This window comes from Hylobates moloch, unplaced genomic scaffold (genome assembly GCF_009828535.3).
Source record: "Hylobates moloch isolate HMO894 unplaced genomic scaffold, HMol_V3 SCAFFOLD_4, whole genome shotgun sequence".
In the NCBI taxonomy this organism is placed as follows: domain Eukaryota; kingdom Metazoa; phylum Chordata; class Mammalia; order Primates; family Hylobatidae; genus Hylobates; species Hylobates moloch.
In genome coordinates, this window is record NW_026652279.1 from 103,984,439 (window position 1) to 104,006,651 (window position 22,213).

Consider the following 22,213-nt stretch of genomic DNA (forward strand, 5'->3'; position numbering starts at 1 on the left):
TTTTAAATATTGGCTAAAATAATTTTCTTAATTGACAATGAATTCAAACAAATGAGCACATTTATTCTATGCAGAGTACTAATTGGATATACAGCATTATATTAGATGATGCCTACTATATTCAGTAGCTGGTACTTTAATATGAATTTTTCTACTCTGAAACATAAAACAAATGCATGTTTCTTATGTTGATTTTTTGGGTCATTTTCTTGACTGTTTAAATTCAGTGCTTTGATTAAAAATGAAAAAGTAGTGATAAATTTATCTTTGAAATTAAGATACTCTGTTACTTGAGGATAATATACTTTGCTCACCTATTTCTCTGCTACATCCAGTGTTTCAAATCTTTGAATTTATTACTATAAAAAGAGTAAGATCTTCTTCTATAATATATCTGTACTTCATCATCACATTTGTTACCAAATACGAGATGTATTAGGTCATTGCAGCTCACAACTGATGAATATTTGAAGTTAAAACATTTTATTTTGAAATAAGGGTTCTAATAAAATCATGGTTATAGATAGATGCTCCTGGACTTATGATCGAGTTACATCCTGATAAATCCATTGTTCATCAAAAATATTCTAAGTTGAAAATGCATTTAAGACCTCATAAATCCATTGTAAAGTTAAAAAGTCACAAGTCCAACCATCATAAATTGGGGACTGTATGTACTCTCTTTCGGGTGGATGATTTTTTTAATATTCCTTGAGAAATTCTCTATTTGACGTCATTTCATAGGAAGATGAGCATATGTTTTAGGCCTGTAGTGTTCTGCTGCCTCATCCTCTTCTTTTTGTGTCAGCTTAATTTCACTATTATTTTCTTTGCTAACCTTTTTCATTTTACTTTAGCAAAACCAAGCCACTCTTAATCTACTTGGTTGTTTCCAAATAAACAGTGGCAGAACATAACAGGCCTAATACATATGCTCATCTTCTATGAAATGATGTCCGGTGTCCTGTCCTCCAGCGGTTTTCCAGCTCGGATAGGTCGCAGTGCTTTTCCAAGCCCACACTCCTTGGTGAGGCCTTTCTTGACCAATGGGAAATATAAAACTCCTCTGGCATCTTCAAAACCCTATGCCAGCTTATTTTCTCTTTTGTATTCAGTAAAGGAAACTTGAAATAATAGATGGAATTTCTGTTCCACTTCTTTTCAAATAAAGGAAGGAAATTAGTTATTTGCCTATCTGTTATTGAGTGCCTGTAATGTGCTAGGCACTTTCCTCTACATTATCCAGTTAACCTCACAACTATGAGAGGGAAGTTGTATTGCCTTAAGTTTTATAGATAAGGAGACAGGCTCCTAGAGGTTAGCAATTCACCTAGATGCCTAGAAGTTAACTGTATGTAACACTTACGTGAAGTAATAGCCATAATTAATCAGAATACAGATCTCAGAGTAATTTAAGATTCTGACTTGCTTCTGAATCATCAGAAATAGATCGAAAATATATTCAGTGTTGCTATATATTCTGACTATACTATTGTCCCCACATTCTTGAGAATTGATTATTAATATTGCTGTCATTTAAGTATTGTATTTTTTTAGCCGCAGTGGTTGCTTAGTGGACAGTTTACTACACTGTCTTTAAATGGAAAAAATGTCTTACTATGATGCCAAATACATAGAGAATATAAATGTAAAAAATAACACCTTTTCCGGTTATAAAAGTAGTATATATATATTTTTTCTTTTCTTTTTTTTGAGACATAGTCTTGCTCTGTTGCCCAGGCTGGAGTGCAGTGGCGTGATTTCAGCTCATTGCAACCTCCACCTCCAGGGTTCAAGTGATTCTCCTGTCTCAGCCTCCTGAGTAGCTGGGACTATAGGCATGCACCACCATGCCTGGCTAATTTTTTGTATTTTTAGTAGAGACGAGGTTTCACCATGTTGGCCAGGCTGGTCTTGAACTGGCCTCAATTGATCCATCCACCTCAGCCTCCTAAAGTGCTGGGATTACAGACATGAGCCACTGCACCTGGCCAGTATATATTCTTTGTAGAAAAATAAGAAATACTCAAAGTAGAACAAAGAAAATGACTATCATTGATCTTATGACTTAGGGAAAAAATGCAGAGGGGAAAAGAGTGGGAAAAAAATAGCTCCATCATCCAGAGTTAATCACTGCTTATAGTTTGGTGTATTGCCTTCCAGTATTATTTTCCATACATATGTTTTTAAAAATAAGGTTGAAATTGTATGCATGCTGTAAGTCATTTTTCTGTGACTTGTCCTTTTTACTTAATAATGTGACAGTTCTTCATGCATTAGATATTCTTTAGAAAGTCTGTTTATATAAAGTTCTGCAGAGTAATCTCTGCATAAGGATATTGAAGGAAATAAATGGTGGTATCACAGAGTCAATGAAGAAGTAGCCTCAGGAGTCTACCCAGGGGGAAGGCCTCTCTGAGGAGGTGACACTTGCATCGAAACTTGAAGAATGAGGAGAAGCCAGGCATGTAACCATCCAAGAAAGAGAGATCCAGATTGAGGGCGCCACTGTGAAGTCCTTTGCAGGAATGTACAGGGCGTGTTCCAGACCCAGAAAGGGGGCTCGTGTGTAAGTGAAAATGGTAGGAGGTTGAAAGCATTAGGTAACCCCACTTAGGATTTTGCCATGGGAAGCATGGAAGAGTTTGAATAGGGAAGTGGCATGGTAATAGGACCAGGTGGGGGAGGATTGTACTAGTGTAGGTGAGAAGGGTGGCCGGGGAATGGAGAGAAGTGGGTGTATTTGAAATATGTTTTGGGGTTAGAATTGATTGAACTTGCTAGTGAGGGAGAATGGATGAGGTTTAAGAACTGCATTTTGGAGCCCAATCTTTGGTGAAAAATATTTTTGGCCCATCTTTGAAAAAAATCCTTTTCAAGGCAGACAGCATTTTAATGCTTTGTCTGTTTTTTCCTGTTTGTCAGCTCTGTCACCAGCCTGAAAGATTTAAAAATTCAAATTAATGGAGGTTTATTTGTTCTTTACTCAGGTCACATTTCTGGGTTTTAATGAAGAGACAGATGCTGCTCATATACAGGTATGGTCAATTTTAGCATTTTTACTGAATATTCTTGTCATGGAAATCAGCTTTAGGTTTGACCCCAAAAGTCATTTATCTGAGAAGGTTGCAAACCGCAGGCTGACTTTTTCTCCATTCTGTGTATAATATAGAATGTATGACTTGTTTGTTTATTTTGATGGCTTTAATAATTTTGACCTTAACCGTAAAAATTCTTATGTTTTTAGTTAAGATTGAGTTAAATTTAAAAGGTAAGATGTGTAAAAATTAACAATTGGCCAATGCAATAATTTAGCCTGTTTGATTTAGGCAGTTATTGACAGAGGGACTGATATTTGAGATTGGGATCAGCAAAGGAAAGCTTCACAGTTACATAAACAGTGGTTGAAGTTCCTGTATATATGATAGGCATGCTTTTCTTTTTCCCTCGTGTTGCTTCTTAAAAATTCGTGATTTCTACATATTTCCTTTTGTGGCAGTAAAGTGTCTCCTCATAGAGGAGGAAATAACATTTTTTAGGTCTTTCTGAATAATGCATATCAGGTGATTATGGACAAAAACTCTGCTGTATATTTTGATTGTGGCCTTGCTTCAAGGAAATAATTTGGACAGAAGGAACAAGAGAGGATGTATTCCTGAGAACATACATAGCTGGAAAGAGAAATATTCCAAGATATTTCTTTAATGATGTTCTTCTCCTTTAAGAGTTACTGATAAAACCATGTTTATAATGGAAAGTACTCTACAAAGGGTCAAAGACTTTAATAATTCTTTAGCTGGGTAAAATATTTGTGTATAAAGGGCAAACAAGAAGAAGAAATAAAAGCAATTTTCTTTTCCTTTAATCTTCATTAAAATTATCAGTTAAAGTCTAATACAATACCTTGGAGAGGAAAGATAGAAAAACGGATTATATTGTACAGAGCTAAAAAAAAGTTTTTGGGATGAACATTCTCTAGCAAAAAATTTTGTATGAAAAAAATTTCATAAAGTTAAGTAAGACCTATATGTTGACATTGCTAAAAACTATTAAATGCTTAATTGTCATGGATGTGTTAGGTACCCTGTAAAATTTTTTTTATAGCTTGATATCAATACATTTTAAAGGCTACAGGGATAGCCAGTATTTAATAATTTTAGTATATTTTATTTTTGAATTTTTGAAAAATTATCTGTGAATAATAAACTATATATGTTAGCTATTATGAACCAGGAAATTTACTAGCCAGTAGACCTTAAAATTTTTGGATAGGGTCCACATTATAGGACCCTTAACAAAAGTGTTACTCTACAGTGTTACTTATTGTTATTATTTTAAATTAGGATTTAGCTGCAGTTTCTTTGGAACTTCCAGATATTCTGAATTCACTCCACTTCTGCAGTCTAAATGAAAATGAAATTATTTGTATGAAGAATATAAATAAACCATCAGATACAAGCAGTGATCCTCTAAATCAGGTAACTTTTGTAGATAATTTATAATGAGATTTTTAGGGCAAATTTTACTATATTTGATAAAGATGATTAAACTTTTAAATGCTTGGATGACATTTATTTTTTTAAAATGGTATCTCAAGGAAATATGATTAATAAGAAATCTAACTCATGAAGCATTGGTATCCCTGAAGGATATAATAATTTTGATCGTATCTTATAAATTATATTTTTCAACTGTGAAGTTCCGTAGATGGTATGCAAGTACATGTTAACTTTTTCTGAAAATTTATTATTTCTGGATTTCTTGAACTACTTATACCTTTGTATAGGCTACAGTGACTTTTCCCTATTATGGCCAATTTCAAATTTATATAAATGTTATGCTGTATGTTTTAGAGAATGTACTTCAGTTCATTTTCTGGTTTAAAAAATTCCATGTAAAGTGGACATCTGATGTGTTCTTTATAAATAAAAATGTTACCATTTCTTATAGGTGGTTAGTTTTATAATATTCAGCATTTAGTTCTTTACCAAGTATGATTTTGTTGATAATGCATCAGAGAAAATGCTTTGCATTCTAAGAGAGAAGACATATACAATTGAACCAGAAAGTTTAAAATTTGGATTATTTTAGTTTTAAAAAAACTGCTGTGTTGTTCTTTATAAGGTCTGCCAATAAAACTAGAACTGCTTGCCTCATTTCCTTAATTATGTTCTTTATTCGTATTTATTTTGCTTTATTTGCTACGATATAAGGGGTGATAAGCTATTATATTTGATTTCTAGTTTTTTGAGTAAATCATTTCATCAGTATTTACTTGAAAAAAGTAGTTTGAGGGGGAAAATCTGGTTACTTGTATTTTTAAAGCTATAAACATTGTAAGTTGTAATACTAGGGAAATTTAAGTAAAAGGAGTAGACTTTTAACAATTGTGATAGGAAGGAAGATGGCATCATACTTGAAACTACGGGAAAATGGGATTAAAAATAAAAGAAAATAGAACTTGGTTGCTGCCCCCAGACAATTTATAATAGTTAGTGAGATAGGTGAATGATTAAGGAAAATCATAGGGCTGTACAGTAATACAGGAAAACATAATTGCTCAACGGAATGGATAGTTAGTTTCATAACATTTCAGGAGACTAGGTAGAATTTGAATACCTGGATAAAAGAAGATGGGAGAAAAAAGGACTGGAAAGTGGAAAATGTAGAGAAAGAATAAAGAAGTAAACATTACAAAACCAAGGAGCTTTTCAGGATGCATGAATTTCTTGTTTGTTTTTTTCTCTGAGATTGTCTTATATCTAGGCTTTACTTCATGATGTTTTGTTTTTGAAATTAAAATTGTTTTTATTATCTTTTATCTTTCCAAAGAGTCATCCTTCTGGAATGCTTTGTGTCATGAGAGTGTCACCTACATCACCAAGACTTAGGATTGATTTTATCTTTAGTCTCCTAAGTAAATATGCTACTGGTATAAGGTACACCTTGGACACATTTTTGCATCAAAAGCACCAACTTGAGACCACTGATGAAGATGATGATGATACTAACCAGTCTGTGTCATCCATAGAGGATGACTTTGTCACTGCTTTTGAGCACTTAGAAGAGGAAGAGACTTCAAAGCCATGCAATGATGGTTTGTTTTTCATTAGACTTTTTCGTAAAATAGGGAATTAAAGTTTTTCAGTTTTGAAAATTTTAAGGCAGACTTGTTCACTTGAAATTTATGTAGAGATTTGATTCAATTTAAACCTTTTAACTTTTTTTCTGATTACCTGAGGAAATTCCTTATGATTTTTAAGTTCATTGTAATCTGGTTTTCAGTTTTGCTTATTTCAGGTTTTCTTATTTAGTTGGTGCTATTCACGCACTGGTTACATCATTAAGTGTCTGGAACATTCCTAGGTTCAAATTTCAGAAGAGTTAGCTGGCAGAGTCTCCACAGTAATTTTTCTAACATGCATGACAGCATGCAAAACATACCATAGACCAGGTATCCCTAGCCATAGAGTAAACTGAAATTATTTTATAAAAACTATATTTACTTTCAAATGTTACTTGGGTGAATCTTTCTGTTAAACATAGTTTAGAAGATACACATAAATATTATATATTTAAAGTCAGTTTATTCCATGGGTTTAAGTTAATTTCCAAAAAGTTTTGTTCAAAAATAATTTCACCATTTCATTATTTTCCTACAGGAATGAACATTACTGTGCTAAGGAGCCAGTGTGATGCTGCTTCCCAGACGGTTACTGGTCATCATTTAGAAACCCATGATTTAAAGATTCTCATTAGCTCTGGACAGCAGAAGTCATTGGCTAAACCCTCAACTTCCTCAGTGAATGTCCTGGAACATAAAGAACTACCTTCTGTGAAAACTTCAGTCACAACATCAATTTCAGAGCCTTGGACCCAAAGGAGTTTCTATAGGTCATCTAATGCTTCAGATAAAGATAGTGATTTACAGAAAACATTTTTTTCGTCTTCTCCTGCCTACTCATCTGAATCAGAATGTTCAAGTCCAAGTCCTGTTATTTTCTTGGATGAAGAGGGATATCAAAAAAGCTTAAAAGCAAAACTTGAGCTGCCTAAAATTCCTGTGATGAAAGATGATATAGAGGATTCAGACTCAGAAGTAAGTGAATTTTTTGATAGTTTTGATCAGTTTGATGAACTAGAACAAACTTTAGAGACTTGCCTGTTTAACAAAGATCCCGTCATAGGGAAGTCATCGCAGAAGAAAGGGCACAAACATGGAAAATCATGTATGAATCCTCAAAAATTCAAGTTTGATCGTCCAGCTCTCCCAGCTAATGTTAGAAAGCCAACTCCTCGTAAACCAGAATCTCCATATGGTAACCTGTGTGATGCTCCGGATTCTCCTCGTCTGGTGAAGGCATCGGGGGAAGATAGTGGTTTATTTAGTCCTATTCGATCCTCTGCTTTTAGTCCTCTTGGAGGCTGTACTCCAGCTGAATGTTTTTGCCAAACAGATATTGGTGGAGATAGGATTCATGAAAATCATGATTCTGTTTATTACACCTATGAAGACTATGCAAATAGCATTTCATGTGAAGTACTAGGCTCAGTTCTTCGTACCCAGCATACTAATGCCCTATCAAATATTAACAGTATTAAACATGGAGAAAATAAAACTGTAACTTTTAAACATGGAAGCCTTGATCAAAAAAATAAATCTAAAAATAAATCCTTAATGATTAAAGATAGCATCCAAAAATTTGCAGCAGATCTTGTGGAAAAAAGTTTTGGCAGTGCGTTTAAAGACTTACAGAAAGGAGTCTCTTCATGTACCAATGCTTTGTGCCACTTAGCCGTCAAATTGACATCATCTGTTTTTCAGATGGCATTTGATGAGCTGAGAAGGCAGCGTGCATTTTCACTAAAAGAACGTGCCATTAGTGGCCTGGCTAACTTTTTGGTGAGTGAAGCTTTATCAAATGCCTTAAAAGATTTACAGTATGTAAAGAAGCAGATATTCACAAACACAGTTGCTAGGTTTGCTGCAGATCTTGCTGAAGAGCTTGTTTTTGAAGGCATCATGGAAGTGTGTCAGTTTTCATATCCTCAAACGCCTGCCTCTCCACAATGTGGGTCGTTTGACTTTGAAGACAAAGTAGTGAAGTCGTATGCAAAAGATTTGTCTGAATCTGTAATACAGGAAGCGTTCATTGAGCTATCACAAGTTGATGTGACCTTTACAACAAAGGCAGCAGTTAGTGTCTCTACGGATAATATCAAGTATGTGAGTGCAGAAAGTGTAGTGCCATCGACACAGGCTGTCACGTTTTCCCCTTCTTTTCACAATCAAGCAATTATGATGACAAAGCCAGTGCAGGAATATAAAAAGGAATACACAGTGCAGCAGGCCTTGTTTTGTACTTCTGGAATTGTTACTTCTATACCAGTGCCCTTGGCAGGAAGTGCCCTTCTCCCATATCATATTTCATCTACTGCATGTCAGGCCAAGGCTCATCTGTCATCTGATGATAGTAATTCAAATGGTGATTCTGCCCAAGTGCATATTGCCACAAAAAACAGAGAAGAAAAAGCAGCTTGTCTCAGAAATATTTGTTTACCTTCAGAACACAATCCAGGTAATCAGAATGATTTTAAACCAACTAATGATGATACTGAAATACAGAGTTCCTCAAAATTACCAAATGATCCTGCAATTATTAGCAACTTTTCTGCAGCAATGGTGCATACGATAGTAAATGAAACTTTAGAGTCAATGACATCGTTGGAAGTTACAAAAATGGTTGATGAACGTACAGATTATTTAACTAAATCTATAAAGGAGAAAACCCCTCCATTTTCCCACTGTGATCAGGCAGTGCTGCAATGCAGTGAAGCTAGTAGCAATAAGGACGTGTTTGCTGACCGGTTATCTAAATCTATTATTAAACATTCCATAGATAAGAGCAAATCAGTGATCCCAAATATAGATAAAAATGCAGTATACAAGGAAAGCTTGCCTGTTTCTGGAGAAGAATCACAGTTGACACCAGAAAAGTCTCCCAAATTTCCTGACTCTCAAAATCACTTAACTCACTGCTCACTTTCAGCTGCAAAGGATTGTGTTCCAGAATGTAAAGTTTCTATGGTTCATAGATCCTCCCTAGAGACACTGCCATCTTGTCCGGCTGTGACAGGTCAGAAATCTGACTTGAAGGAATCTGCCAAGGATCAACCACTGAAAAAGCATAACTTGAATAATACATCGCTTGAGCCCTTGTCTTTTGGACAGGAAAACCCCTTTCCTCATTCACATACTTTCTCATCTACAGCACTTACCTGTGTAGATGGTTTGCATGTGGAAGATAAACAGAAAGTCAGAGACAGAAATGTAATACCTGATACTCCTCCATCAACTCCTCTAGTACCATCCCAGGCTAGTTCTGAATGGGATATCAAGAAGTTAACTAAAAAGCTCAAGGGAGAATTAGCCAAAGAGTTTGCACCTGCTACACCACCTTCTACTCCACACAACTCATCTGTTGGTAGTTTGTCTGAGAATGAACAAAATACTATAGAAAAAGAAGAGTTCATGTTGAAACTCATGCGATCTCTTTCTGAAGAAGTTGAGAGTAGTGAAAGTGGAGAGCTCCCAGAAGTGGATGTGAAGTTGGAGCACTCAGGGAAGAAGGTTCAGTTTGCAGAAGCATTAGCTACACACATCCTTTCTCTTGCAACTGAAATGGCAGCTTCCCATTTAGATAATAAAATAATTCAAGAACCCAAGGTTAAAAACCCTTGCTTAAATGTGCAAAGTCAAAGAAGTGTGTCGCCTACTTTTTTAAACCCCTCAGATGAAAATTTGAAAACATTATGCAATTTTGCAGGTGATCTGGCAGCAGAAGTCATTACAGAAGCTGAGAAAATAGCAAAAGTCCGAAGTTGTATGCTTTTCAAGCAAAAGAAGAACAGTTGTTATGTAGATGGTGACCAAGATTATAAAGTAGAAGAGAAGTTGGATATAGAGGCTGTAGTGCACCCAAGAGAAGTGGATCCGTTTATTCTTTCATTACCACCAAGTTCTTGTGTGTCAGGTCTGATGTATAAGTATCCCAGCTGTGAAAGTATGACAGATGAATATGCAGGTCACATTATTCAGATACTAAAACAGGAAGGTGGTAATAGTGAGTTGATAATGGATCAGTATGCCAGTAGGCTTGCCTACCGATCTGTTAAATCAGGATTACAGGAAGCAGCTAAGACAACTAAAGCACAGTGCAACTCAAGAATGTTGCTTGTGCCAAGTTCACAAATGAAAACAAACAAGGAACTGTTAATGTTTTCAAACAAAGAGCACCACCAAGAAGCAGACAAAAAAAGACAAAGTAAAAGAAATGAAGGTTACTTTTGTAAAAATCAAACTTGTGAAAGGACCCTGGATCCATATAGAAATGAGCGCTCTGAACTGTATAGTTTTTCAGCCTCTCTCGTTCACAGCATAACAAAAGATGCTAAAGAAGAGCTGACAGCCTCTCTAGTTGGCCTACCAAAATCCTTAACAGATTCTTGCTTGTTTGAAAAATCTGGATGTGAAGAAGATAATGAGTGTCATGTTACACCAGAATTGCCTAAGTCTCTTCAGCCTTCCTCACAAAATCACAGGTTTTACCACAGCACTGGCAGTTTAAATGGATATGGTTGTGGAGACAATGTTGTTCAGGCTGTAGAACAGTATGCCAAAAAAGTAGTGGATGACACTCTAGAGCTAACTCTAGGATCTACAGTGTTCCGAGTGTCTGAGACCACAAAATCAGCAGACAGGGCCACTTATGCAGAAAAGTTGTCACCTCTTACAGGTCAAGCTTGCAGATATTGTGACCTTAAAGAACTCCACAATTGCACTGGAAATTCATCTCAGCACTTTTTCAGACAGGGTTCTCTCGCCAGTAGTAAGCCAGCTTCTAATCCAAAATTTAGCAGCCGCTATCAGAAATCTAGGATTTTTCATCTCAGTGTCCCTCAGATTCATGTTAATCTTGATAAGAAGGCAGTACTTGCTGAGAAGATAGTTGCTGAAGCCATTGAAAAAGCTGAGCGAGAGCTGAGCAGTACCAGCCTGGCAGCCGACAGTGGGATCGGACAGGAGGGTGCCAGCTTTGCTGAAAGCCTTGCCACAGAAATCATGACAGCAGCTGTCACAAATGTTGGGCATGCTGTTAGCAGGTAAGTTTAACATTTCTTTTGGTTGTTAATGATAAATGAAAAAGATAAATGTGATCCTGTATGTCTTAGGTCCTGTTCATAAAGGAATGACTATTTTTAACCCTACATAAACAAAAGTTTTCCCTGTTGCATTTTATGTATTGTTTCATATCCTACACATGACTTTTATATATTTTGGTCTCCTGATCCCTTTGGAGGGAAGGTGTTATCCATTTACAGAGCTGGAAAATGAGGGTTGGAGAAAATAATCACCTTATCCAAGTTCATAGAGCTATGAAGTAGGTAAAGTTGAAATAAATAAATAGCTAGAGAATTTTATATAGTAGTCCCCCCCTCAATTTTGCTTTCCTCAATCTGAAAATATTAAATGGAAAATTCCAGAAATAAACGATCCATAAGTTTTAAGTTGCATGTTCTGAGTAGCATGATGAAGTCTCACGCCATCTCACTCAGGATGTGAATTACCCCTTTGTCCAGTTTATCCACACTACATGTGCTGTTCAGCTATTAGTCACTTAGAAGGTATCTCAGTTATCAGGTCCACAAACCTGGTGTGTACAGGGCTTGATGCTATCTGCAGTTTCAGACATCCACTGGGTGTCTTAGATCATATCCCCCATGGATAAGGGGGGACGAATCTATAGTAAATGTAGAATATTACTATATTAATTTACTGTTCTGAGATTAAATTTTTGTATACCTTTCTTCATTCACAAGGGTAAGTTTTCTCATAAAGACCATGGTTAAACTGCTCTGAGGAAGAAAGTGAAAATTCTTTATATACTTACACCATTTCTCTTGATTGGTTCACAATCTAAGAGGACAGTCCTTTCTGGTAGTCCTACAGTGTCCTGTTTTTCAGTAGCTATCTCTTGTGCTCAGTGATTCTTTTTCTTTTTTTTTTTTTTTTTTGAGGTGGAGTCTCTCACTGTTGCCCAGGCTGGAGTGCTGTGGCACAATCTCAGCTCACTGCAACCTTTGCCTCCCGGGTTCGAGCGATTCTTGTGCCTCAGCCTCCCTAGTAGCTGGGATTACAGGCACCCACCACCACGCCCAGCTAATTTTTATATTTTTAGTAGAGACAGGGTTTCACCAAGTTGGCCAGGCTGGTCTCGAACTCCTGACCTCAGGTGATCTGCCCACCTCAGCTTCCCAAAGTGCGGGATCACAGGCGTGAGCCACCACAACCAGCCATGCTCAGTGATTCTTTAATAACAACTTAGTTACAGTTTTTTACTTTAAACCTTTTTTGTCCCTGAGACATATCAGGACCAACTTGTGTTATTAGTTGATAGGATGATATTTGTAAGTCCTGCTTGAAAGAGAAAATGCTTTAAGTTGAGGTGGAATTTAATTGAGTCACATGATATTCCAGATTTTTGAGTAGCTTCTGTTAAAGCCATGACATGGTCTGCCTCTTTTCTTATCCATCTTAAAATAGGGAGATACAGCTTGGCCAGGATTCTTGAATCCAATTGCTCCATAGCATCTACTTGAGATGAGAGATACTGTTGGTTTCTGGTGAACTAGGAGAGGTCTCTATTTGCCCTAATCAGGCAGCCTTCTTTCTCCTAGACCAGGGGTTGGCAAACTACAGTCTGTGGGCCAATGTGGCCTACTGGTTGTTTTTTATGGACTGCAAGCTAAGAACAGATTTCATGTTTTTTTTTAATGGTTGAAAAAAAATCAAATGATATTTTGTGATGTGGAAATTATATGAAATTCAAATTTCAGTATTTATAAATTAAGTTTTATTGGGACACAACCATGCTCATTCAATTACATATTTCTGTGGCTGCCCTTGTGCTATAATGGCAGAGTTGAGTAGTTGGGACAGAAGCTGTATGACCAGCAGTGCCTATGTACTTCCTTTTTGGCCTGTATTAGTTCATTTTCACACTGCTATAAAGATACCACCTGAGACTGAGTAATTTATAAACAAAGGAGGTTTAATTGACTCACAGTTCTGCATGGCTGGGAAAGCCTCAGGAGACTTCCAGTCATGGCACAAGGCAAAGGGGAAGCAAGTGTCTTCTTTACAAGGCAGCAGGAGAGAGAGAGAAGGGGGAGCTGCCAGACACTTTTAAAACCATCAGCTCTCATGAGAACTCCCTCACTGTCATGAGAACAGCATTGAAGAAGCCGCCCTTATGATCCAATCACCTCCCACCAGGTCCCTCCCTGGGGGTTACAATTTGAGATGAGATTTGGGTAGGGACACAGAGCCAAATCATATCATGGCCTCTTATAGAAAACAATTGCAAACCTGTGTCCTAGATCCACATTTTCTTTTTCACTACATGCGAGTTCCTAGTATGGTGATAAACATAATAAATGGTTAATAAATATTCTCATGAATAGGTAATAAATTAGGCCTTTTTACAATTGAAATAATTTTCCTCATACAGGTTGCTTCAGGCTATTTTACTTTTTACTTCTCCTCAGTTCAGTCCTGTCTGCCCTATGGACCCATCCATCCCCCTTTCCTCCCACCCTCACGGGAGGAAAAGAGACTGTCCTCTGAAGTTTTTAAGACATCACTCTCAGGGGCTAGCAAATGCCTTTGTTACTGATTTTCTCAGTAATTTCCACTTTCCTTCCTAGAGTTGGGTGAGTAGATAGCCCCTAAAGTTCTTCCTGTAAGCCAGTGCTGTCCAATTTCAGCTTTTTATTAATGCTGGAGTAATTCTTTTCCTGCTTCTCTTCTTAATAATTGTGCTAGGGTTCTGTAAGTACTGACTAAGGAAAGCTGACTCTAGTGTGTAGAGTTTACGTTTAACATTTTTTATTTCTAAAGTTAAATTTGTTTTTCAAGCTTGAAAGGAGATTCATTCAGATGGATTATTCTTTAAGGTATTATTTGGATTATTTCACCTGATGTCCCTTTTTGTTTGATTCATGAACATGACCATAAATATTTCACGAACTATAGTGAACAGAGAGGTGGCATGTGAATGCAAGTGGGAAATTATGTGATAGTACATTTTTATTTATTTTTGTTTGTTGTTGTTTGTTTGTAGAGATGAGATCTCACTATGTTGCTCAGGCTGATCTTGAACTCCTGAGATCAAGCAATCCTGCCCTAGCCTCCCAAAGTGCTGAGATTGCAAGCATGAGCCACCGTGCCCGGCTGATAGTGCATTTTTAGCCAACAAAACAATTGTATTGTGAGCTATCATTCCGAGCCAAAATAACCTCACAGTCATTATAAACTCTTCTCTGGACCTCATCCTTTGGGTCATTTCAGCCAAAAACCATGAGAATGTGGCACGTATTAGGAAAAGTATTCAAAAAAACAAAGTAATCTATTAATGGTTCAGAACTATAATATGCCTATGCTTGGAATGCTCAGTATCATTCTGTATCTTACAAAATTAGAATAGCTGAAAAAATGGGGGGCAATTCAGGGGCTATTCTCGTGATAGCACTAGGGGGATACGGAAGTAAGTAAAACAGGCAAAAATCTGCATTCTCTTGGAGCTTATGTTATAGTGGAATAAGACAGTAGGTAAGTAAAATATATAGTATGTCACATAGTGATAAGTGCTTTGGGGGAAAAATAAAGCAAGGTAGGGAGTTAGGGAGTTAGAGAGTGCTGGTGGTGACAGTGGCGGTGGCCGTTAGGGCTGGTTTACGGTTTTGGATAGGTAGCAGGGGAAACAATACTGGCAAAGTAATATTTGAGCCAAAAACCAAAGGTGAAATGAGAATAAGTCATGTGGGAGTCACCGAGAACAGATTTCCAGGCCTAGGGGTGGTACTGTGCATGTTTGGGAAACAACAGAGAGGCTTGTGTTGCTGAAGTGGGAGGAGTGGGCCAGGGAGAACATGGGAGGAGTGGGCCAGGGAGAACAGTAGGAGTTCAGATGGATGTTATAAGAGGGGACAGGCAGTATGTTTTAAGGATTTGGGCTCTGTGGCTTGGTGGGAAGCCATTGGAAGGTTTTGATCAGAAGACTGACATTTTTTCTTTTTATGGAAACATCACTTTGAACTACTTTGTTGAACATAAAATGTAGTTGGACAATTAAAATCGTTGAGCAGTGAATGGACTTTCTTGTGGTGACGGAATAAAAGTATAAATGCCTCTTATTGAGAAAAATGAAAGGGGTTATGATCTATGCTCAAAATCTTGAAGAGATTTGGTTAGTTTGAATACAGGCTTGATTGACAATACTAGAATTTCTTGAACGACTTTTTTGTTCTTAAAGCCAGAAAGAGACACCTTTAACATAAATAAAAGTACTGTTTTACAAAGCAAATGATAAACTTAGGAACTTGTACTCCCCCATGGTATCTCAGTTGAAAAATGAACTGCTTTAAATAGAATTTAGAGAAATAATGCCCTAGGGATAGATCCATTGTAGATTAACAAAGTAAGTTATGGCTGTTGGTGGGTACCTCAGTTAACTTTGAAATTAATACGCTATCCTACAGTCTCTTTATTGGCAGACTCAAATAAAGGATTACATGAGCCACTGGTCTGATTCTGAACACCATTTCTTGTTTTTAACATCTTTATCATCAAATTGATAGTCTTGTAAGTTCGGAATCTGGGATGCTTTCAATTTGATTTTTTTTCTTTTTTTCTTCTTTTTAGTTCAAAAGAAGTAGAAGACTTTCAGTCAACCGAGTCTGTCGGTAGCCAGCAGATGAACCTCAGTATTGGTGATGACAGCACTGGTAGCTGGTCCAATTTAAGTTTTGAAGATGAACACCAAGATGAAAGCAGCAGTTTTCATCATCTAAGTGAAAGGTAACTACACTTTTGCATATAATTGTGTAACTTAGGTCCTCAGATCTTAGAAGCGAGCTATAAATTTACATTATTATTTAAAAATTCTAAATTTGAAAATATACTATTACTTTCAAAATGTATTTTATTATTCACAATGTATTTCTAATTGTTTTTTAACACTTATTTAATACAGTAAGTAGCCCAGCTAATTTTATTTGGGTGTGCCAATAGTTGATTTGAAAAATATTGCATACATTTAATTTTATGCCTTTTAAGCTTCTCCCAAACTTTTTATGAACTTCTGAGGAAAATATTTTTTTTTTTCACTTTAAGAAGGGTCCTTTTTTTTCTTTAAAGCACAAGAAAAAGGACAGGTATCTGTAAAAGGCATCAAAGTAGCCCTGTAATTTTCCTGATATTAGTTAAAATAGTATCTTTTTGGTGGGGCAAGGGTCCTTACTTGTCCTGCTGTTAGGAACAAAATGACCTGGAACACTTATGCTTGAATGATTGAAAATATGTAAGTCAAAGCCATTATAAAAATGTGATTTTGTATAGCACAAGGCACTTACCTCATATATAACTTTTCTTAGTTAACTTTGTTCATAACCGTGGTGTTTGAAATATTTTATTAATTATGAGACAGTTGTTTCTTATAGTCTTAACCTTTACCTAAAGGCATTTCTGACTAACCTATAAAATTCTATAAACTCTTTATCCACATTAACTGATAACTGGAAATAATAGATACCATTTGTAGCAGAGTCTTGAGGGAGGAAAGGGTTGTCAGCATATTGCTGGTTTCAGGCATGTGTGGAAAGGACCTGTGAACCATCAGTTGAACTTAGCCCCTGGAAATGGCAAACTAGGTGTGGGAGGGAAGGCGACTCTTGGAAAAGGGAATGAGGTAGCATAAGGAAAGGAAATGGCTTTTCACCTGATAGAACACTTCATCTCGGAGAGTTTTATTTGATGCTTGGATTAACCTGGAAATATTAATATTTTTGTAAAGTATATTTTGTCATAGTTTATTATGGTGCTAATATAAACCACCAATATTTCTTAAAATCTAGGTTCAAAAAGACAGTGTTTAAAACTGGTAGAAGCAAGTGGGGGCGATGTCACAAATCATGATTTGGCCCTTTTCTATAACTTTATCTAGAAAAGGATACTAACATTTAATTTCTTCTCTCATTTTGAGAAACATAGGCTTCTAGGATTTCAGTGGGGTGGACAGTGTTGCCTAGGAAATCCTGGTGTTAAAATGGGAGACTGAGATGTGGGTAGAGGCTAGCAGCCTTAAGAGGACCTGTAGTCAGTTGAACCACTGTGCTGGATGTTGTCTAATTTGATGAGAAAAAAGGAGTCCTCTTATCGGTTTCTGTCCTTGGTTCTGTCCTCCTTAGCATTATTTATTAATGATGTGGAATACTCATTTGTGGATGATTCAACACAGGCTGAAAAAGGAATCCCATTAACAGAACAAAGGTTAAAAAGACCAAATCAGGCTGAGGTTAAAATAATTATGTTTAACATGGATAAATGCATTTAGGCTCAGAAAATTAATGATTAATATTTGAACTTAAGTGGGGAGCAAACCTGGCTTGATGGCATTTTGTCAGAAAAAGACCTGTGTTTCCATTGACCACAGTTGTAATGTGACTTAATGTAATGCTGTGTGGCATTAAGGTTCTGGCACAGAGAAAAAGATAGCGGGGCTCATCCAGGATTGGTGATGTGCTTGTTGCATATACAGTGTCCAGGGTCTCACCTCCAGAGATGAAGATTTATGAAGTCAGTGGAGGGTCCTGAGAATCTGCATGCTTGATAAGCATCGCAGATTATTTCAGTGCAGGTGGTTCAGAGACCTCACTTGAAAATATATTGATTTACAAGATATGTTGCATCTGTTGATGACAATTGCTATATATACTGTTCTTTTCTGCTACAGAGATCAAGGTAGGAGATAAAGACTTTGGTGATTTGGGCTGGGCGTGGTGATTCATGCCTGTAATCCCGGAACTCTGGGAAGCCGATGGGGGTGGATCACTTGAGGTCAGGAGTTCAAGACCAGCCTGGGCAACATGGTGAAACCCTGTCTCTACCAAAAATACAAAAATTAGCCAGGCGTGGTTGCAGGCACCTGTAATCCCAGCTACTTGGGAGGCTGAGGCAGGAGAATTGCTTGAACCTGGGAGGCAGAGATTGCAGTGAGCTGAGATTGTGCCACTGTACTCCAGCCTGGGTGACAGAGAGAGACTCCATCAAAAAAAAAAAAAAAAAAAAAAGACTTTGGCAATTTGAAAACACCTTGCAGTTTCATTATAAGCAGAAGTTCAGTGGAGGGCAACAACTAAAAAACACACTAATTTCAGATTTTCAAAAGTGTTTAGGAGGATTATATAATTATTTGATCAGAAAAGAACTAGTCTCTGACTCTCTTAAATATTTAGGTAGTTTGTTATTCTCTTAGGAGTTATGAATTAGATTAGGTTAAGGGATGGGGCCAGATTTGCAGAATGTTTCAGATAATTTTTGTGAGATGTGTCAGAATCGAGACCAGTCTTGATATGGCTAAAAGCTACAATAAAGCATTGCAGTACTGGACCACTATCGTACTTATACCACTGGTTGGAGTACTCCTGTGCTAGACATAGGAAATATGAAAAGACATAAAAGAAAATGATGGAAGCAGGGTAGTATTTCAAGAGTGAAGTAGGAAAACTCTAAAGTGAAGAAACTAAGTTTTTTTAATGTTGGGTTAATACAGAGTGATCATACTTCCCACTTAGGATAGTTTGGCTTACTTCTGCTGTTCTGTTGTAATTATTAATGGTGAGGTCTTTCATTTAAAAAATTGTCCTGGTTAGATGAAAAATGTGTACAGTCACCTAGTTAGAAGTGGCATTTTATGAAGAATGACTTCAAATACCCATTTGGAGGCACAAAGAGGGAGGAGGGATAAGGTTAGAGGGAATTTGAATTTTTAGTCTTTACTTCGTTTAGCTGTTTTTTTTTTTAATGTTTATGTAATAGGTAGGTGATGGATTTTTATTATTAAGTGGAAGAATCTGTGATGGGTAGAAAAATTTTATATATTTTTTCTTTGTTATAATCATTCTATTAATAGACGTAAATAGAGTGTTTGAGATGATTAATTTTCTTTTTCTCCTTTGCTCACAGCTGTCTGTCCATTCTTTATTTGTATATTTTCTTATTTTTAGTTTATCTGACAATGAACTACATGGGTTTTAACAGTTTTATAATAGAGCTATATTTGTTTGAACATATGTTAAAAAGACCCTGCTCAGTTTTAACTTTTACTCTCTAATACATTATGATTTGTGACAGTTTGATCATGTTAGAGTGAATATAACTATGCAAATTATTTGAGATTGCTTGGAAGTTTTTTAGAACTTGAAGTAGTCATATTTTTTTGGTAGCCATATCAACATTTACTGATGTACATAAAATGATTTTATGTTTACTTTTTTAGAACCAAAATTTTGGTTTGTATAAATACTACTTTTTATAATTGCCTAGCCTAATATTGGGAAAAATAGCTGCTTATCACTGCAAACTAATGTGCTTACTAATGTTTAATAATTAGAAATGATTAGAATTTTTAAATTGCATGCTGAGGGTTTTAATCTGAAAATTTGAATTTAATTTTATTTCTGAACATGGTTGCTTTTTTAAAAAATTGCTTTGCTGCAGTTTTAGAAAATAGTTGCTTTCTTCTTCAGTTGATTAGGTAGTGTAAGACATTATCTGTATGTGGCATTTGTGACTGGCCAACTAGACAAGTGTAATGCTTGATTAAGCCTTGGCTATTCTAGCTGTATTCTGAAGAAAATGTTTGTTATTTGCCACCTACTGAATTATACATAATATATGAAATGAAGATAATTGACATAATAGTATTTTAAAATCTGAGAACATGTTTTGCCCAAATAGTTAGAAAAGGTCTGTTTGGGACTATGTCTTTATAGAGCCTTCCATCCCATCTCCCCCCAACATCCCCTCACCCATACCTGTCACTGCTTTGCACTATCTAAAGACCTGAGAGAATGTTAACCTGTTTTTTTTAACTTTATCCAAATTGAAAGGTATTGGCATTTCACAAATTATAGTTCAAGATTGGTCCTAAGACATTAATTTTCCTGTGAAACTTACTACTTCATGCATTCATTTACTGTCCTAAAAGCCATTCTGTTAAACTGTAAAATATAAGTTTAGATCATTTTCATGATCTATTGAGAAGGAAAAAAAAAAAACCTCTCGAATCTCTGAACTTGTCAGGCACCTTTTAGCATAGGAGTGATGGTCTCTCTCCTCTCTGGATGTTCCCCTTCATTGTGGCAGCTTCAGAACATCTGCAGTTATCAAGGACAGAAGCTGTTCCAAGGAAACAAAGATCTTTTCTACTATTCATTTTCTAGTTCAGCTCTGTTTTTTTCTTCCTCTGGCAGTAATGGTAACAGCAGTAGCTGGAGCAGTCTTGGTTTAGAAGGAGATTTGTATGAGGACAATTTATCCTTTCCAACATCAGACAGGTTGGTCCAGTCTAGAAACTTAAAAATTGATGAGTCTGTCACCACTAATGCATGATGTCATATTCTTCAAAGAATGTGGGTTACAGTGCCAGTATGTATCAACCTGCTTTTCTCCTATATTTTGACATGATTCTGCTTGATGAATTCACATCTAATGAAAAACTTCAACTATGCTAAGACATGACTGACATCTAATTGCAAAATGTGTCACTGTTATGCATGTGTTGCTCTGCTTGCTATTTTTCATTCTACCAATTATTTCATTCAAAAGAGCTTGCTTCCTACAGGATTTCTGTTGGGTTTTTTTGTTACGTTTTATTTTTGTATGTGATTTTATTTTATATATAAGAAAAGTATAGGTAAAAAGTGTTTTTACTGTATTAAAAAATATATAAATTGCATCAGCTAAACCATTAACAAATTATTCCTGGCATTTTGTAATATTCAAATGCTACATTAAATTAGTAGACTATTTCAACTTTAAATGATTTTAAATTGAATATTATTATGAAATTACATGGCACTATATATCATGGTAAGGTAAGATTTCTTGGTTGTGATAACTTTAGGGATCATTTGCTATTCAGATTTTAACATGAAATGATGTGAGAAGCAAAGCTTCCTTTTTTAATTGTCATTTCTCCCCTTTCTAAATGTCATATATCATATTGTAACATTCATTTATTACCACATTTTTAAGAATTTGTTTTGATACCATTATTAATTAAAGTTTTTTTTGTAACTGCTTCTGCTATTTTATTCATAAGTGATGGACCAGATGATAAAGATGAAGAGCACGAGGACGAAGTAGAAGGTAATTTGATTTGTTTTTCAAAGTGTTGGCATGTCTTTTGTATAAGGTTTCCTGGAAGAGTCTTCATGCATTTTCATCAGATAGGCTCTAGGTTATCTGTGTAAAACATTATAAATCAGGGTATTCTTGAACTAATTTTGTGTGTCCACTTTTAGATCCTTCGTTGAGTAGTTTTATTTGATTGCTACACTAATGAAATTGTCATTAGTGTAAAGAAATACTGGGCAGGCACGGTGGCTCACGCCTGTAATCCCAGCATTTTGGGTGGCTGAGGTGGGTGGATCGCATGAGGCCAGGAATTCGAGACCAGCCTGGCCAACATGGTGAAACCCCATCTCTACTGAAAATGCAAAAATTAGCTGGGCGTGGTGGCGGGCGCCTGTAATCCCAGCTATTTGAGAGGCTGAGGCGCAGGATTTGCTTGAACCTGGGAGGCAGAGGTTGCAGTGAGCCGAGATCATGCCACTGCACTCCAGCCTGGATGACAGAGCCAGAGACTCTGACTCAAAAAAAAAAAAAAGGAATACTTTATGAGAATTATTTGACTATTTGAGAGAAATTAATTACAATCTCTCTACATAATTGTTTTCAAAATATAAAAGCTAAAATTCCTACCCATGTTATAAGATAATTTATTATAACTATGGCATATTATTTTCATAATATTTTCCTTCCAAACTGGTAACTTGTAGAACCAGGGTTTCATGTCAAACTTACGTGAGTCAGTAAGTAATATTTTTACTTACCTTGTTTTCTAAAAGATATTTCTAAATTAATTCTTCTTCCCTCCCCCAGTTCCAGTGCTTCACTCACGCATACACGTATTTGAAGAAAATACTCAGATCCTTCCTTAATGAACATAGTTCCAAGTATGTCAGTACTAGATATCATTGGCCACAGAGTTTTGGACCATAGTTTGTAATCCTTAATTCATATGTTAGA

General features: G+C 36.2%; 1 protein-coding gene across 3 annotated transcripts in view; it reads left to right on the forward strand.

Moving 5' to 3' along the window:
* The window catches only part of AKAP11 (A-kinase anchoring protein 11), a 49,069-nt gene that overhangs the window by 21,158 nt on the left and 5,698 nt on the right, over positions 1-22,213 (forward strand). For 2 of the 3 annotated variants that reach the window (XM_032150781.2, XM_032150780.2), the window contains exons 4-10: positions 2,991-3,038; positions 4,344-4,478; positions 5,833-6,097; positions 6,663-11,163; positions 15,764-15,919; positions 20,374-20,457; positions 21,225-21,271. In XM_032150781.2, the coding sequence (XP_032006672.1) occupies positions 2,991-3,038; positions 4,344-4,478; positions 5,833-6,097; positions 6,663-11,163; positions 15,764-15,919; positions 20,374-20,457; positions 21,225-21,271 (5,236 nt within the window). The remainder of the gene's footprint in view (positions 1-2,990; positions 3,039-4,343; positions 4,479-5,832; positions 6,098-6,662; positions 11,164-15,763; positions 15,920-20,373; positions 20,458-21,224; positions 21,272-22,213) is intronic. The other variant, XM_032150782.2, reaches the window with a different exon arrangement.